This window comes from Haematobia irritans, chromosome 5 (genome assembly GCF_050003625.1).
Source record: "Haematobia irritans isolate KBUSLIRL chromosome 5, ASM5000362v1, whole genome shotgun sequence".
Taxonomy (NCBI): Eukaryota; Metazoa; Arthropoda; class Insecta; order Diptera; family Muscidae; genus Haematobia; species Haematobia irritans.
Window position 1 is genome coordinate 117805687 of NC_134401.1, and position 20030 is coordinate 117825716.

Here is a 20030-nt window from a genome sequence, read left to right on the forward strand (position 1 = left end):
CACATGCACATCGTTATTCACATCTACGAAATTAATTTGAAAGGTATTTAATATACACAAACTGTTTATCTGTAAATTTCTAACCGTATCATTGTATACATACTCGTTGTGTGCACTACGGCATTTTCTGCGTTATGCAAAGTTCTTGTGTTTTTGCTTGAACAACTTGAGAGCCTACTGTTTTAAAATCTAACAATCAATCTAACAATAAAAGTAAGTGGTAACGGAATTGTGGAAAATTACGAAGATCGTTATGCTGCTTACACATTGGTTAAATTTCTGCCTTTCAACATCTGACTACGCCGTATTTTTTTTTGCGTTTTCTTGTCATCTTCACAATGGTGAGCAATGTTGTCACATGAGTAAATACTTTAAACAAGAAAATATTAGATTAGATTTGAATTTGATTTGAGTACATTTCATGTTTATTAATTGTACAATTTTATTATGCGGCTAACAACTTTTTAGAATTAATTTATAACAAATCCTGTCTAGAATCAAGTTTACTATGTTGTTGGCGACTTTTAATTTTGGATATTATATAACCCAATCGTTTATCGTCTGTAACATGATTAGTAGATTCATTTTTAACACTTGCGGTGCCTGCTTTCTTTAAATATTTATAAAAGGAATTCAATAACTTGATGATTTGTTGGTAATTTAGTTTTGTCGATAACCCGAGCTTCGAATTTCATTTTGTTTTCACTTTTTTCAAATACTATCAACAGCCTTCTCTCACAAAAATATGGACAGACTTAAGAAATCATGTAGCGAAAGTGTTTGTAAGATTTTTTGCTAGAACAATTTGAGAGCCTACTGTTCTCAAATTGTTCTAGCAAAAACACATGCACTTTGCATAACGCAGAAAATGCCGTAGTGCACACAACGAGTATGTATACAATGATACGGTTAGAAATTTACAGATAAACAGTTTGTGTGTATTAAATACCTTTCAAATTAATTTCGTAGATGTGAATAACGATGTGCATGTGGTTTCGATCGGATATCATGACAACACAGCAAAAGCTATTTGATGGTGTAGGGTGACCTATTGACTTTTTAAAATCTCTGTAACTTTTTTGTTTATGAATATAATTAAATACTTCCAAAGCAAAAGTTTCATATTTTGATAAGATCTTTATAATGGTTATAAGAAATGGGCATCATAGGGGTATACGAAGCGAAATAAAAAAATTAAAAATCAAATTTGACGTCGGAGTCAAAAATTACCAATGCACGAAATATAGCCCCTGATCAACCATGAACAACGATATGCGTTTCTTTTCGATCGGACTTCAAATGACGACACAGCACAGTAAATTGTATTTCGGGGGGTCGTAGGGTGCACGAAAAAAAAAAGTTTTCGTGTTCTGAAATTGTCTTCAAATATGCTACAAAACTGGGGGGTGACTGCATCAACTTTTTTTTTTGCCTTAGGCCGTGACCCTACCTACTGAACATCCCTCATTTTGAAGGTGTGTGTGTGTAGAATGTTGCCCCTATTTTGATTTTGCAATTCACTCTTCAGTTGTCAAAATGCCGTCCAAGCAAGAAGAGCAGCGTATCAAAATTTTGCTCGCGCATCGCGAAAATCCGAGCTACTCGCACGCAAAGCTAAAGTGTTTGGGGGAACGTTTCTCGACAGCCAGGAAGTCTGGATCGGGGGGAAATCGAAAACCGGAAGCCGCTGAGACGACAAAGAGAGTTGCCGGTAGTTTCAAGCGAAACCCTAACCTCTCTCTCCGAGATGCTGCAAATAAGCTGGGTGTATCGTCTACAACCGTGCATCGAGCCAAAAAACGAGCCGGACTATCGACTTACAAGAAGGTAGTGACTCCAAATCGCGATGATAAACAAAATACGACGGCCAAAGCGCGATCCCGGAGGCTGTACACGACGATGCTGACGATGTTTGACTGCGTGGTAATGGACGACGAAACCTACGTCAAAGCCGACTACAAGCAGCTTCCGGGACAGGAGTTTTATACGGCAAAAGGAAGGGGAAAGGGAGCAGATATTTTCAAGCACATAAAACTGTCAAAGTTCGCAAAGAAATATCTGGTTTGGCAAGCCATCTGTACCTGTGGCTTGAAAAGCAGCATTTTCATAGTTTCCTGGACTGTCAACCAAGAAATTTACGTGAAAGAGTGTTTGAATAAACGTCTGCTGCCTTTCCTGAAGAAACACGGTTGTTCCGTACTGTTTGGGCCGGATTTGGCATCTTGCCATTACGGTAAAAAGGCCATGAAGTGGTACGCCGCCAACAACGTGCAGGTGGTTCCCAAGGACAAGAACCCTCCCAACACGCCAGAGCTCCGCCCAATTGAGAAATACTGGGCTATTGTCAAGCGGAACCTAAAGAAGTCCAAAAAAACTGCTAAGGACGAGCAGCAGTTCAAGGCAAACTGGCTTTCTGCGGCGAAGAAGGTTGACAAGGTGGCTGTACAAAATCTGATGGCAGGTGTCAAGCGTGAGGCCGGGCAATTCGGATTTGGAAAAGCGAAAGCCTAACTGAATATTTTTCCTGAATTTTATACTAATTGAACTTGAAAAAGAAATTTAATGTGATTTTTTAAATAAACGATTTCACCGATTTACACGCGTTTTCCCTTTACCAAATTTTGACCGTATCATCCTTTAGTAATACTGGTGACATTTCTGGTTTCGCCGTAATGTGAAATGTAGTTCAGACTCGGCTATATAAAGAGGGCCCTAATTAGAGGTGTGCACGGGACACGAAATTGTCGTTAATCACGAAAAATTTCGTGACGTGAGTCACGCTGATGGCAACGGCGTGAGTGGGCGTGAGCGTGATTAACAAACCAAAAGTCGTGAGTGAGCGTGAGTGGCGAAAATAATTTCTTCGTGATTTCGGAAAATACGCTCACGAAAAAATTCCGCCCACGGACATAAAACGCTTACGAGATGAATTCATTTACGATTTTAGTGACACCTGGGGTGTTAAGAGTTTAATAGCCCTCTCGATTTTAATCATGCTCATGTTTTCAAAGACGTCCATAAGGTAAATTAGTCATAAAATTATTCGTGAGTCGCGACATTTTTCGTGAATCACGATATTTTTCGTGAGTCACGACATTTCGTGCATGAGTGTTTGGCACTCTAAATACAATGCCACTCAAGTAATTCGTTTGTGGTAGTACTTTGTACGCAATGTATGGTAGAGGGTAAAAAAAAAATCAGACCCAGGTTCAACTCCCGGTGGAAGCGAAGAGGTTTTTCAATTTGTAAAAATTAGATAATAAGAAAATAAAAGTGCAACAAAAAATACTGATAAAAAATACTGATAAAAGTGAAATTGGAAACATTTTTTTTTTGGTTTTTTAGCTTTTTAAATTTCTTCATCCAAATACTTCCAAGGCACAACTTCTAAAGCAAAGCAAAGGCTCCAAAAATGGAGTGCTTCCGTCCTATAACAAGCCCATGTAAAATTCATTGGAGATGATCCAAGTTTGCAGTACTTCCGGATCACAAATTGGGGATCCATACTACTTTTTTGGAAGCTCTTTCTTTACTGGGGAGCTAAACACAGAATCAGACAACACTCATTAATAAGAAAGAGGTACATCACCACCTTCGGTACCACAATGAACTGAATGGTCTATGTGAGTCTACAAAAAAAATTAGGGCCGTAATTACACCTAACCTAACATATATAGTCGGATATCTATATTTCGATGCGTTAGAAACGAAATGACAAGCTTATTATACCCTAATCATGGAAGAGAAGAAATCATTGGCTCAAAAAATATTAATAATAAAATTCAACTAAAGGGTGGTTAAATTGTAAGGGCCGATGTTGAATGTGAACCACACCTAAACGCCAAGTTTTTTTCCGAATTTTATTTGACATTTCTCTATTTCAGACTTACTCAATTTGAACCATGGAGAGACACACAATCCAACAACGTGTTAAATGGTTCCAAGAAATGGCAACAGTGGATGATCAATTTTCGAAGAAAATCATCTTCAGTGATGAGGCATATTTTCACCTCAGTGGATTCGTCAATAAACAGAATTGCCGCATTTGGGCGAATGAGAATCCAAGAGTTGAAAAACCAATGCACCCACAAAGAGTGACTGTTTGGTGCGGTTTATGGGCTGGCGGCATCATCGGACCGTATTTTTTCCAAAATGAGGCCGGTCAGGCATTTACTGTGAATGGTGTTTGCTATCGTGAGATGATAACGAACTTTTTACGGCCCGAATTAGAAGATATGGATGTGGACGATATGTGGTTTCAGCAGGACGGTGCCACTTGCCACACAGCTAACGAAACAATGTCTCTTTTGCGCAACAAATGCAATGGCCGTGTTATCTCACGTAATGGCGATGCCAATTGGCCGCCAAGATCATGTGATTTGACACCGTTGGACTTTTTTCTTTGGGGTTATTTGAAAGAAAAGGTGTACGTTGATAAGCCAGTAACAATTCAAGAGCTAAAGGATGAGAAAATTCGGCACATTAACGGCACAGAACCTCCATTATGCCTCAGCGTCATCGAAAATTTGGAACATCGGATGAAGGTGTGCCACCGAAGTCGCGGCGCCCATTTGGCCGATATTTTGTTCCATACATAATTGAGTAATACCAATATATCATAATAAAATAAAATTACAATAATTTCCTAAATAGTTTGTGTTTTATTCAAAATCAACATCGGCCCTTGAAATTTTAACCACCCTTTAAAACCAAATAATTGTTTGCAATAAAAATAAGTGAAATTTATCACCAGTTAAAAAATGAAAAATTCATGATTTTTCATTGTGGTGTCGTATATTTTATGGCACGTTCTTCGGAAGCAGTTACACGAAGGGGATCATTTTTCGTGAAGCTAAAAATAGTATAGGAAATAACACTCACAGTAATTAATTTTTTAAAATTATTAACGTTTAAATTTTATATAACCTTAAGTGGGGCCATAATAAATACACCTTTTTAACTTATCTAAATTGTCATTTATGCAATTTTGCGGAGAGTTATGTTCATATTTGCATTCCCATTCCAAAAAATTATATTGCTATTGCAAATCTTCAATTAAATCAACCTGCAATTAGAATAGAGTATAGTGGTGATTACCATACCGGATAAATAATCGTGTTCAATTGATGTCACATTTACGCTGCTCATTTGGATTTATTTGCATGTCAATAAAGTTTGCCGAAAAACAAAAATTAAGGTTTTTCTATGTACTTTCGCCTTCATTCATGAATAATCAGTGCCTGATTTTATTTTCTCCATTAAAAATGTAGAATGTAGAAAGCTATAAAATGGGGTTGTGCTTATCAAACGCTATTTAAAAGCAAACCGTTTATTTATTTACAAATCAGTACTTTAGCATTCGTAGCATATTAAATAAAATTATGAAAATTCATTTATAAGTACAATGCACAAACAAGAAAAGGCAGTGAATTTCTTAACTTTATCAGTTACAGTCCTTACTTAATAAGAAAGTTAATTAATTTCGAAAATTTTTATAAATTATGTGGCGAAAATACTTCATAATGGCTTTGATGCCATTTCTCTATTTTCAAGCCGTTCGAGCAACATCACCGCCGCTGGTTTGTCCTCGAGATGTAGGCTGCATTCGAGGTACATTTATGCCAGGATATCGAATTGAAAGTTTTGAAGCTTTTATGGGCATACCCTTCGCATTGCCACCATTGGGAGAGCTACGTTTCAAGGTAAGTAAAAATCGGAACAAACAAGGCCTCCAGAGTCGGCTATGCAGGACAAGCGAAGATGTGTTTTCATGCTACAAAATAAAAAAAAAACAAAATAATTGCACACACTGAAAGAAAATTTTTCTTTTTTGAGGAACGAAATTTTAGAGAAGCAAGTTTTCTTTTGACGCTAAAGAATTTCTTTAAAAGTAAATAAAATTAATTAAAGACAATCGATGAATCGAATATCATAAATTTGGGTTTGTTTGGTCTAATTCCCTTTAGGGAGTGTGCAAAATACCTTGGCGTTATTTTGGACAGGAAGCTGAGCTTAATATTGAAGAAAGGGCGAGGAAAGCAACGGTAGCTTTATACTCGTGCAAAAAGGCAATAGGGAACAAGTATATAAAGCCGTAAGTTCGGTCAGGCCGAAGCTTATGTACCCTCCACCATGGATTGCGTAGAAACTTCTACTGAAGACTGTCATCCACAATCGAATTACTTGGGCTGCGGTAACATTTGCCGATGGCAAGGTATCTTAAAACTTCCTAACATCGTAATATATACCACATAGTCCATACGTGGTATATATTAAACTAAAAAAGTCCAATTAAATACGTATATAATTAAGTTTAAAGTTTCTATAGAAATAAAATTTTGACAACATTTTCTATAGAAGTAAAATTTGGAAAAATTTTAATATAGAAATAAAATTTTGACAAAATTTTCTATAGAAATAATTTTTTGACAAAATTTTCTATAGAAAAAAAATTTTGACAAAATTTTCTATAGAAATAAAATTTTGACAAAATTTTCTATAGAAATAAATATTTGACAAAATTTTCTATAGAAATGACATTTTGACAATGTTTTCTATAAAAATAAAATTTTGGTAGATTATTTTTGGCTCGAGTGGCAACCATGATTATGAACCGATATGCACCAATTTTTGTGTGATTGGGGATCGCCTATATATTACTATAGACCGATATGGACCAATTTTGGCATGGTTATTAGCGGCCTTATACTAACACCACGTTGCAAATTTCAACCGGATCGGATGAATTTTGCTCCTCCAATAGGCCCCGGAGATCAAATCTGGGGATCGGTTTATATGGGGGCTATATATAATTATGAACCGATATGGACCAATCCTTGCGTGTTTGTTAGAGACCACATTCTAACACCATGTTCCAAATTTCAACCGGATCGGATGAATTTTGCTCCTTCAAGAGGCTCCGGAGGACAAATCTGGGGATCGATTTATATGGGGACTATATATAATTATGGACCGATATGGACCAATTCGTGCATGGTTGTTAGAGACCATATAGTAACACCACGTACCAAATTTCAACCGGATCGGATAAATTTTGCTCCTCCAAGAGGCTCCGGAGCTCAAATTTGGGGATCGGCTTATATGGGGGCTATATATAAATATGGACCGATATGGACCAATTTTGGCATGGTTGTTAGAGACAATATACTAACACCACGTACCAAATTTCAATCGGATCGGATGACTTTTGCTCCTCTAAGAGGCTCCGGAGGTCAAATCTGGGGATCGGTTTATATGGGGGCTATATCTAATTATGGACCGATATGGACCAATTTTTGCACGGTTGTTAGAGACCATATACTAACACCATGCACCAGGGAGCCACCGTGGTGCAATGGTTAGCATGCCCGCCTTGCATACACAAGGTCGTGGGTTCGATTCCTGCTACGACCGAACACCAAAAAGTTTTTCAGCGGTGGATTATCCCACCTCAGTAATGCAGGTGACATTTCTGAGGGTTTCAAAGCTTCTCTAAGTGGTTTCACTGGAATGTGGAACGCCGTTCGGACTCGGCTATAAAAAGGAGGTCCCTTGTCATTGAGCTTAACATGGAATCGGGCAGCACTCAGTGATAAGAGAGAAGTTCACCACTGTGGTATCACAATGGACTGAATAGTCTAAGTGAGCCTGATACATCGGGCTGCCACATAACCTAACCTACCTAACCTAACACCATGCACCAAATTTCAGTTGGATCGGATGAAATTTGCTTCTCTTAGAGGCTCCGCAAGCCAAATCTGGGGATCGGTTTATATGGGGGCTATATATAATTATGGACCGATGTAGACCAATTTTTGCATGGTTGTTAGAGACCCTATACTAACACCATGTACTAAATTTCAGCCGGATCGGATGAAATTTGCTTCTCTTAGAGCAATCGCAAGCCAAATTTGGGGGTCCGTTTATATGGGGGCTATACGTAAAAGTCGACCGATATGGCCTATTTGCAATACCATCCGACCTACATCAATAGCAACTACTTGTGCCAAGTTTCAAGTTGATAGCTTGTTTCGTTCGGAAGTTAGCGTGATTTCAACAGACGGACGGACGGAAATGCTCAGATCGACTCAGAATTTCACCACGACCCAGAATATATATACTTTATGGGGTCTTAGAGCAATATTTCGATGTGTTACAAACGGAATGACTAAGTTAATATACCCCCATCCTATGGTGGAGGGTATAAAAAGTGGGGACTAAAACCAAAAATTGTACATTGGCTATACACGGCAGTGGTTAGACCAATAATGCTATATGCTGTTGTAGTCTGGTGGCCGGCACTTCACCAGCCGACAAGTTTAGACAAAGTTCAGCGTATGGCGTGCTTGTGTATCTCAGGTGCATTCAGCAAGACAGGAACAAACTCCCTTAATGTCATACTGCATCTATCGCCTTTAGACATTTTGGCCAAACAGTTAGCTGCAACAACGGCTGTGCGGTTGCGCGAGCTATCGCTGTGGTCGGAAAAAAGTTACGGTCACAGTTCGGTCCTCAAAATAATGCCAGATGTGCCTAAGGTAGTGGATTACACTTTGGCGAGTCCACTTTTCGACAAAAAGTTTGAGACTCTAATTCCCAACAGTGAGACGTGGTGTACACGGACCCCGGGAAATAAAAGATATATAGATTTCTACACTGATGGCTCCAAATTGGATGGCCAAGTGGGTTTCGGAGTATATTCTAAAGATCTGGAACTTCGAATAGCGAAAAGATTACCTGATCACAGTAGTGTTTTTCAGGCTGAAATATTAGCAATAAGAGAAGTGGTGAATTGGCTGAGAAGTAATACTCCAAGAAATATTGGCATTAATATATACTCAGACAGTCAACCTGCAATAAAATCCTTGGACTCTGTGTTCCTCAACTCGAAAACGGCTATCGACTGCCGCAAATCTCTCAATGAGTTGGCTGAGCAGCACAATATTCACCTAATATGGGTGCCTGGCCATAGGAACATACCGGGGAACTGCGAAGCAGATGAGCTAACAAGGCTAGGAACTACCTTACATATTCCAGGGGAACTAGAATCTGTTGGTATGCCTCTCGCTACCTGCAAGCTCTTACTGCGTGAGAAGGCTGTCATGATGGCAAATGTTCGATGGGAGAATTGTAAGGGTTGTAACAACACCAAGCAAATATGGCCCCATTTAAACTTAAACCGCACACTAGATATGCTAGTGTTCTCGAGACGCCAGATATCACTCCTGATATCTGCTATAACGGGTCGCTGCCTGATAGGCGATTTTGCAAAAACTATTGGTGCGAAGTATAATGCCTATTGTATGAGCTGTCATGATGCGGAGGAAAAGGAATCAATAAAACACCTCTTGTGTGAGTGTCCTGCATTTTGTGTAAGGCGTAAGCAAATTTTAGGGGCATATAGCTTCAGATTACTGGCGGACCTGGAAAACGTTAACTTAAGCTGTCTGCTAATGTTTTTGGAACAATCTGGTTGGTTCAACAGAAGAAAATAATCGAGATGGTTCAACGGTTAAAACTAAAAGTGCCCATATGTAATAGGTACTTTTAGTTAGTGTGGTATCACAATGGACTGAATAGTCTAAGTGAGCCTGAATCTTAATCGGGCTGCCACTTTAACCTAACCTAACCTTGGTCTAAAAGAAATACTAAATACGTTTGTCTATTTTCGTTTATTTTATTTCGTTTCGTAATTTCGTTCCTGCACTCAAAAAAAAGTTTTCTTGGATCCACAGATTTTGGCCTTCCCTTAAGAATTTTGGTATTGATTCCGAGCCAAAGATGAGGCTTCTTTAAAGTAAAGATATTTTTTCCGGACCTCCCTGGCATTAAATCAAAGATCAATAAAATTAAAATTGGATACAGATCTCATTCATAGATTTTTTTCTCTTTTTGCGATATATCAATATAGGTATTTATGTACAAACAAATTCAAATTTCAAAATCCAAATTATGCCAGGTACTTCAAAGTAAAAACTGTTTTCTTAATGCTAAAAAAACTTTAAACCAAAGATGCAAATCCTTCAAATAAGTCTTAGCCTATATTTGAATCATTTTTATCTTAAATTTAAAAATTCAATATGTCAGTTGAGTTAATTTAAAATATCTTAAAAATGTTTTTCTTTATTTTAAGGAAAATTTGCCTTACTTCAAAGATCTACAACTTCAGCAGAGAATCGCAAAATTACAAAATTTTTGTCCTAAATTTAATGAAAAAAAATTTTTGAAGCAAGGATTACAAACTTTCTTTTAATAAAAATGTAATTGTTTTAAATAATTTTGTCCTTAGCATTGCGTAAATTTTGAGTCCTAAAATTTAAGTTGCATAATCTTCCATATTAGGTGAATATTTTTTTTAGTGTGAGGAAAGTATTTTTTCTTTGGGTGCACAACATTCCAAATGTCATACATGATTAAAACACTGCAAATTCTTCCAGCATCCTCAACCATATCCCAAATGGCCTGGCACGCTAAATGCTACCCAGCATAGAGACGACTGCATACAAAAGAATGATATTTTACCAAATCCACAAATAAGTGGCGTTGAAGATTGTCTCTATCTCAATGTGTATAGACCAAAGGTAAGTGTATGGAGAAGAAGGAAAATTGAAAAGTATTTATTCATTTGTCATTTTAGCAAACTTCGAAAAATTCCAAACTTCCTGTAATGGTTTATATCTATGGCGGAGGTTGGTTAAGTGGAACACATAATCCATCTCTTTTGGGTCCTGAATATTTTATGGATACCCAAGAAGTCGTTCTAGTAACAATCTCATATCGTGTTGGAATTTTTGGATTTTTATCAACAAATGATTCCATTATACCGGGTAATTTTGGAATGAAAGATCAAACTTTGGCCCTTAAATGGGTACAACGGCATATCGCTGCATTTGGTGGTGATCCCAAGCAGGTTACTATATTTGGTCAAAGTGCTGGTGGTGGATCGACTCATATGCATATGTTGAGTAAACATTCCGAAGGACTATTTCAAGCTGTAATATCGATTAGTGGCCTAGCTACTTTACCCCTTGCCATACAACCAGATCCCTTGAAGGTGGCCCGAGCAACAGCTGAGCAATGTAATGTAACCAATGCCCATAATATAAGTTCCACGAAGCTATTAGCGGCTCTACAATCCATGGATATTGAGAGACTTTTTGCTGCTGGAGATAAACTCAAATATTGGGAACATCATCCTTTAACGCTTTACAGTCCAGTGGTGGAAAATTTCGATTCTCCCAATGCCTTCCTAACACGACATCCTAATGACATTATTGCTAAGGGTGATTATAAACCCACACGCTTTATGACGGGAATTGTCCCCGACGATGGAGCTGTTCTATCTATAGCAATATGGGATGATGAACGAAAACGTATCTCTTTCAATAATGACTTTGATCATCTTCTGGAATTGGCATTGCAATTTCCATCACATTTGAATCGTTCACGCTTGGATTGGGCTATGGAGAAGATAGCGAATGAATATTTTGATGGTAGACATGAGTTGAGTAAGCAGGGAATCTTAGATGTAAGTAAACGTATATGATAAGCTATTTGAGATATTTTTGTATGGTCCAGAAACAGATGTAAGATCATCATACAAATTTCACATTTGCTCTTTCAGGTGTATACCGATCGTATGTTTGCCCATCCCATGTACGATGTTGCTAAGACTTTCGTGCAAACGATTGATACCAAGAAATATCCATTGAATTTGTACATCTTCAATTATACAGGACCCTATACTTATACACCGATTTTTAGTGGAAATATGCCTAACACCGATTATGGTGTCGTCCATTGTGATGAATTGATTTATTTATTTAGAATGCCGGCTGTATTTCCAGATTTTCCTAAAACTTCCACGGAAGCCAAAATGAGCCAAACTTTGGTGGAAAATTTTGTAAATTTTGCTGCAAATCGGTAGGAGCAAAACCTTTGCGTATGTATTTTTTATTAATTTTTTTCTTCTATTTCAGATACTCTGGTCCCGAATGTATCCGAGCCAATTTCCCTACAAATTCCGAGGATTCTATTTGTAGCTATGTTTCATATCAAAATGGACCATCGAACGCATTTGTTGTGAAAACCGATAATAAGTTTAATGTTAGACGTATGAGAATGTGGGATGAAATTCTTCAATATTAGAATACATTGTATGTCATTGGTAGAATAAATAATTGTCTACTATCAAAGCAAATAGGTAAACCTTTAATTTGCAATTTAGAGGGTAGTTTGGGTTAGGTTATAGAGGATGACGCCAATCCGTAGAAGAGGGATTGGTTCCCACTTAGAACATGTTGGTCCATTGTGATTCCTCATAGTTCATTTCTCTACTCTTCATCAATCATATTCACGTTTCCATTCGAGTTCCAAACTGAGAGTGATATTAAAGATTTGGCAACCTAAATTTCAGAATGCGCTATTTACAAAATGTTAAGGATAAATTTCTTTAAAATAATGGAATTTTATTTAAAATAAAGTCTATAATCATTGCTTCAAAAAAATTTTTTTTATTAAACTAAGGAAATTTGTGTCCCTCCGTTAAAGTTGTATGTCTTTGAACTAAAGCAAATTTTCCCTGAGGTAAAGAAACACATTTGTTTTAAAGAAATCGTCCGTAAATTAACTGAAATATTGATGCCCTGTTTCTGTATGTCGAACGAGAGTGTTTAAAATGAAAAACAAAATATTTGGGTTTCTCTATGTCGACAGGCAAGTCACTTCATATTTTGTTTTCGAGTAACAAACGAACATAAACAATAGGTGTCAAGAAAAAAGTAAAAACAATTTTGAAATTTGAATCAATTCTCAGGCTAAAAATTTTAAAATACTTATTTTTGATTATCAATGTACTCTCATACAAACGATATGAACTTTCAAAAATAGAGAAACCCAAATTGATTCGAATTCGAGTGACTGCTTTTCAGTCGACTGGGTTTTCGTTCGACATACAGAAACAGGGTATGAATCTTTAGATTTAAGATAAAAACGCTTCAAATATACGCTAAGACTTATTTTGAGGTTAAAGCTTAGCCCGATTTGATTTGAAGGCATAACATTCTAATTACTTCTCGAGATGTTCTTTATTAGTATGAATGAAAAAACAAGTATATACAGCTGTAAGTTCGGCCAGGCCGAAGCTTATGTACCCTCCACCATGGATTGCGTACTAAAGACTGTCACCCACAATCGAATTACTTGGGTTGCGGTAACACTTGGCGATACAAAGTCAGTTTGGCAAAATTTTCTATAGAATTTTGACAAAATTTTCAATGGAAATAAAATTTTGACAAAATTTTCTATGGAAATAAAATTTTGACAAAATTTTCAATAGAAATAACATTTTGACAAAATTTTCTATAACATTTTGACAACATTTTCTATAGAAATACAATTTTGACAAAATTTTCTATAAAAATAAAAATTTTCTATAGAAATAAATTTTGACAAAATTTTCTATAAAAATAAAAATTTTCTATAGAAATAAAATTTTGACAAAATTTTCTATAGAAATAAAATTTTGACAAAACTTTCTATAGAAATAAAATTTTGACAAAATTTTCTATAGAAATAAAATGTTGATAAAATTTTCTATAGAAATAAAATTTTGACAAAATTTTCTATAGAAATAAAATTTTAACAAAATTTTCTATAGAAATGAAATTTTGACAAAATTTTCTATTGAAATAAAATTTTGACAAAATTTTCTATAGTAATAAAATTTTGACAAAATTTTTTGTAGTAATAAAATTTTGAAAATTTTTTTTATAGAAATAGAATTTTGATAGATTATTTTTGGCTCGAGTGGCAACCATGATTATGAACCCATACACTGAAAAAAATATTGTCGTGAGGTCAAAGATTTCATGTCTTTAAAATACGAATGCAAATTTTGCTTAGCATAGAAGAAATAAAATTTTGACAAAATTTTTAATACAACTAAAATTTTGACAACATTTTCTATAACATTTTGACAACATTTTCTATAAAAATAAAATGTTGACAAAATTTTCTATAGAAATAAAATTTTGACAAAATTTGCTATAGAAATAAAATGTTGACAAAACTTTCTATGGAAATAAAATTTTGACAAAATTTTCTATATAAATAAAATTTTGACAAAATTTTCTATAAAAATAAAATGTTGACAAAATTTTCTATAGAAATAAAATTTTGACAAAATTTTCTATAGAAATAAAATTTTGACAAAACTTTCTATAGTAATAAAATTTTGACAACATTTTTTATAGTAATAAAATTTTGAAAAAATTTTCCATAAAAATAAAATTTTGACAAAATGTTCTATAGAAATAAAATTTTTACAAAATTGTCTATAGAAATAAAATTTTGACAAAACTTTCTATAGAAATAAAATTTTGACAAAATTTTCTATATAAATAAAATTTTGACAAAATTTTCTATAAAAATAAAATTTTGACAAAATTTTCTATAGAAATAAAATTTTGACAAAATTTTCTATAGAAATAAAATTTTGACAAAATTTTCTATAGAAATAAAATTTTGACAAAACTTTCTATAGTAATAAAATTTTGACAAAACTTTCTATAGTAATAAAATTTTGAAAAAATTTTCTATAGAAATAAAATTGTGACAAAATTTTCTATAGAAATAAAATGTTGACAACATTTTCTATAGAAATAAAAATTCTATAGAAATAAAATTTTGACAAAATTTTCTATAGAAATACAATTTTGACAAAATTTTCTATAAAAACAAAATTTTTACAAAACTTTCTGTAGAAATAAAATTTTGACAAAATTTTCTATAGAAATAAAATTTTGACAAAATTTGTTATAGAAATAACATTTTGACAAAATTTTCTATAGAAATAAAATTTTGATAAAATTTTCTATGTTAATAAAATTTTGAAAAAAAAATTTATAGAAATAGAATTTTGGTAGATTATTTTTGGCTCGAGTGGCAACCATGATTATGAACCAATGCACTGAAAAAAATATTGTCGTGAGGTCAAAGATTTCATGTCTTTAAAATACGAATGCAAATTTTGCTTAGCATAGAATAGAAATAAAATTTTGACAAAATTTTCTATAAAAATAAAAATTTTCTATAGAAAAAAAATTTTGACAAAATTTTCTATAAAAATAAACATTCTATAGAAATAAAATTTTGACAAAATTTTCTATAGAAATAAAATTTTGACAAAATTATCTATAAAAATAAAAATTTTCTATAGAAATAAAATTTTGACAAAATTTTCTACGGAAATAAAATTTTGACAAACTTTTCTATAGAAATAAAATTTTGACAAAATTTTCTATTGAAATAAAATTTTGACAAAATTTTCTATAGTAAAAAAATTTTGACAAAATTTTCTATAGTAAAAAAATTTTGACAAAATTTTTTATAGAAATAGAATTTTGGTAGATTATTTTTGGCTCGAGTGGCAACCATGATTATGAACCAATACACTGAAAAAAGTATTGTCGTGAGGTCAAAGATTTCATGTCTTTAAAATACGAATGCAAATTTTGCTTAGCATAGAAGAATGCGTCTTCTCATATATAGTTTTTTTCCTTGTCCAAAAGTCGATAAACTTTTCAATGAAGTCGTATTGTCCTTATAATTAAGTGTTTTCACTTAAAAATGGGTATCATAACATGAAAAAAAAAATGCTTGGGCTAAGGTCAACTTGACTTTAATAATTCAGAAAAATTCTTTAAATTTAATGAAATTGTCTTTAAATGTGTTATCTTTTTGCATCTTGACTACAAAGAAAAAAATCGTTCAAATATAGGACATGTTTTTCAACACTTTATTTTAAAGACGTTTTTTACTTGAAACATACCATAATTTCTACTGGAAGTCGTGTATGAATTTGGAAAATAAAGTTGTCATTAACTTGTTTTTAAATGATTTTGAAAAAACGAAAAATTAAAATTTTCTTCCCAGAGTCAAGTACACAAAACCCAAATTTAAAAGAGAATTGTATCTTAAAAGTATCCTTACTTGAATTCTCCGCTTCTTTGGCTCGGAACCAATACCAAAACTGTTACAGTAAAGACAAAATCTTTGGAACCGGTCATGTTTTTTTCCAGTGTAGGTGGCTCATTATCAGAGTGTCCAAGTGTCGCCGGTTTCGCTGTAATTCCCATATACACTGCAAAACATATCATCTGAATAATTAAGATTCTCCAAAAAAATATCCACTGCTAAAATGATACCAAAATCAACTTATTTGTACACTGAACAAAATATAGTCGTGAGGCCAAAGATTTCATGTCCTTAAAATACGAATGCAAATTTTGCTTAGTATAAAATATAAAGTTTACTCCTTGTCCAAAAGTCGATATACTTTTCAATTATATTGTTTTGTCCATATAGTTAGATGATTCGACTTTAACATGGGCATCTTTACATGGAAGAACATTTTGTTTGACTATAGTTAACTTAACATTAATAATGCGGAAAAATTGTTCAAAATTAATGAATTAAATAAAAAATCGTTCAATATTAGGAAATTTTTTAAAAACTTTATTGTAAAAAGTGTTTTGCTTAAAACATAGCATAATTTCTACTTCAAGTCGAGTCTGAATTTGAAAATTAAGGTTGTCGTTAACACGTTTTAAAGGACTTTAAAGACGAATAAATTAAAATAATTTAAAATTTGTTTCCTAAAATCAAGTACACAAAGGTCAAATTTAAGATTCTTTTTCTTCTTTGGCTCGAAATCAATACTAAAACAAGTAAGGAAAGTCTAAAGTCGGGCGGGCCGACTATATTATACCCTGCACCACTTTGTAGATCTAAATTTTCGATAGCATATCACATCCGTCAAATGTGTTGGGTGCTATATATAAAGGTTTGTCCCAAATACATACATTTAAATATCACTCGATTTGCACAGAATTTGATAGACTTTTACAGAATCTATAGACTCAAAATTTAAGTTGGCTAATGTACTAGGGTGGAACACAATTTTAGTAAAAAACAAATATGGGAAACATTTAAATCTGAAGCAATTTTAAGGAAACTTCGCAAAAGTTTATTTATGATTTATCGCTCGATATAATGTATTAGAAGTTTAGGAAAATTAGAGTCATTTTTACAACTTTTCGACTAAGCAGTGGCGATTTAACAAGGAAAATGTTGGTATTTTGACCATTTTTGTCGAAATCAGAAAAACATATATATGGGAGCTATATCTAAATCTGAACCGATTTCAACCAAATTTGGCACGCATAGCTACAATGCTATTTCTACTCGCTGCGCAAAATTTCAACTAAATCGGAGCAAAAAATTGGCCTCTGTGGTCATATGAGTGTAAATCGGGCGAAAGATATATATGGGGGATATATCCCAATCTGAACCGATTTCAATCAAATTTGGCACACATGACTATATTACTAATTGTACTCCTAGTGCATTTCAACCGAATTAGGCCAAAACTCTGGCTTCTGGGGCCATATAAGTCCATATCGGGCGAAAAATATATATGGAAGCTATATCTAAATCTGAACCGATTTCATTCAAATTTGGCACACATGACTATACTACTAATTGTACTCCTTGTGCAAAATTTGAAGCTAATTGAGATAAAACTCTGGCTTCTGGGTCCATATAAGTGCATATCGGGAGAAAGATATATATGGGAGCTATATCTAAATCTGAACAGATTTCAACCAAATTTGGCACGCATAGCTACAATGCCAAATCTACTCCCTGTGCAATATTTCAACCAAATTGGGCCAAAACTCTCGCTTTTAGGACCATATTAGTCCATATCGGGCGAAAGATATATATGGGAGCTATATCTAAATCTGAACCGATTTCAATAAAATTTTGCACACTTGACTATACTACTAATTGTACTCCTAGTGCAAAATTTCAACCAAATTCGGCCAAAAATCTGGCTTCTGGGGCCATATAAGTCCATATAGGGCGAGAGATATATATGGGAGCTATATCTAAATCTGAACCGATTTCAATCACACTTGACTATACGACTAAGTGTTATGTTTGTACAAAATTTCAAGCAAATCGGTATAAAACTCTGGCTGCTAGGTCCATATTAGTGCATATCGGGCGAAAGATACATATGGGAGCTATATCTAAATATGAACCGATTTCTTCCAAAATCAATAGGGTTCTATTCTGACCCAAATTAGGAACATGTGCCAAATTTGAAGGCGATTGGACTTAAATTGCGACCTAGACTTTGATCACAAAAATGTGTTCACAGACAGACGGACCGACGGACGGACATGGTTATATTGTCTCAGGGACCCACCCTGAGCTTTACTGCCAAATACACCATGTGTCTATCTCGTCTCCTTCTGGGTGTTACAAACATATGCACTAACTTATAATACCCTGTTCCGCAGTGTGGCGCAGGGTATAATTATTAGTGTAAAGACAAAATTTTTAGAACCAGACATACTTGTTTTTAGTGTATTTCAAAAAATGATTTGGTTCTAGTTTAATTATATTTGTCCAGTATTTTAATTATACTGTCCATGTTTGGGTGGTGTCCGGTTTTCAGAGTGTCCAAGTTTGAGAGGTTTCACTGTATAATTGTTAACTTATGGTGTTTTCTTTACTGAAAAAAGTGCTTTGCCTTCTTTTTGTCTGTACAGAAAGCGCATTTTTAAAATGTTGCCAGAAACCTAAAAAAATGCTATAATTTCAGCAAACATGGCAATCACAGCTCTCTCGTTTGTCGGCAGTGCTGAAAATGCCCGCAATTTTCACAACAGAATTCGAAGCCTTTTCGCACATTTGCCTGCTTTTTTATAAAAGAACACTAAGAATACACTATATAAATTTCCCAAGTTAGTCTGGATTAACAATTGTTACAGAATTATACAATATTACTAGGTCAATTGCATATTTAACATAGTCTCTTAAATCATTACAATGTTGTCACATTCATTCATTCTCCATTGATCCAGTCTATCTCACATTCCCTTTTTTCACTTTCAATTTGCTTTATTGAATTCAATGCCAAATAACGTGAACACCAATCTGATAACCAAGCTATACATATAAGAATTGCAATGCTCCGAAGCATAGTGAACCAATATATTTCAGATGCAGATTCGCATGTGACCCATTTTTGCAGAATGCAAAGAAATGAAGAAGTACTGCAGATTATGCAGCATCACTTACCACAAGAGATGTGCACGTGAGTAAAGTTGTTCTCATGATCTACTAAGCTCACTTTTGGGAATTAATTTATATGTACATGCAAAGTCTAATAATTACATGACTACAAAGGTGGTCCGCGAAGTATTCACAGTCTGATGCAGAACTATTGCCAGAGCAATTTGCTACCGTGTTGTACATGCACTCAGAGAAGGAATTTCTTGGAAAATTTTGTCAACATTTTATTTGTATAGAAAAATTTGTCAAAAATTTATTTCTATAGAAAATTTTGTCAAAATTTTATTTCAATAGAAAATTTTGTCAAAATTTTATTTCAATAGAAAATTTTGTCAAAATTTTATTTTTATAGAAAATTTTTATTTTTATAAAAAATTTTGTCAAAATTTTATTTCTATAGAAAATTTTGTCAACATTTTATTTCTTTAGAAAATTTTGTCAAAATTTTATTTCTATAGATATTAAACATTTCTTTCGAATAAATTTAGAAAATATTGTCAAAATTATTTTATTTGTATAGAAAAATTTGTCAAAAATTTATTTCTATAGAAAATTTTGTCAAAATTTTATTTCTATAGAAAATTTTATCAAAATTTTATTTCTATAGAAAATTTTGTCAAAATTTTATTTCTATAGAAAATTTTGTCAAAATTTTATTTCTATAGAAAATTTTGTCAAAATTTTATTTCTATGGAAAATTTTGTCAAAATTTTATTTCTATGGAAAATTTTGTCAAAATTTTATTTCTATAGAAAATTTTGTCAAAATTTTATTTCTATAGAAAATTTTGTCAAAATTTTATTTCTATGGAAAATTATGTCAAAATTTTATTTCTATAGAAAATTTTGTCAAAATTTTATTTCTATGGAAAATTATGTCAAAATTTC

General features: G+C 33.5%; 1 protein-coding gene across 1 annotated transcript; it reads left to right on the forward strand.

Annotated features, from left to right (window-relative positions):
* Positions 1-5343: 5343 nt before the first annotated feature.
* LOC142238022 (juvenile hormone esterase-like) lies at positions 5344-12199 on the forward strand. Its single transcript, XM_075309512.1, has 5 exons — positions 5344-5702; positions 10437-10580; positions 10637-11527; positions 11624-11922; positions 11979-12199. Exons 1-5 carry the CDS (start codon positions 5502-5504, stop codon positions 12145-12147), a joined length of 1704 nt encoding a protein of 567 aa, XP_075165627.1. The 5' UTR covers positions 5344-5501; the 3' UTR covers positions 12148-12199.
* Positions 12200-20030: the final 7831 nt, after the last annotated feature.

Coding starts and splice junctions, on each gene's coding strand:
- LOC142238022 (XM_075309512.1), top strand. CDS start 5,502: ATGTGGCGAAAATACTTCATAATGGCTTTGATGCCATTTCTCTATTTT. Junction 10,581..10,636: donor TCAATGTGTATAGACCAAAG/GTAAGTGTATGG, acceptor TTGTCATTTTAG/CAAACTTCGAAAAATTCCAA. Junction 11,923..11,978: donor GTAAATTTTGCTGCAAATCG/GTAGGAGCAAAA, acceptor CTTCTATTTCAG/ATACTCTGGTCCCGAATGTA.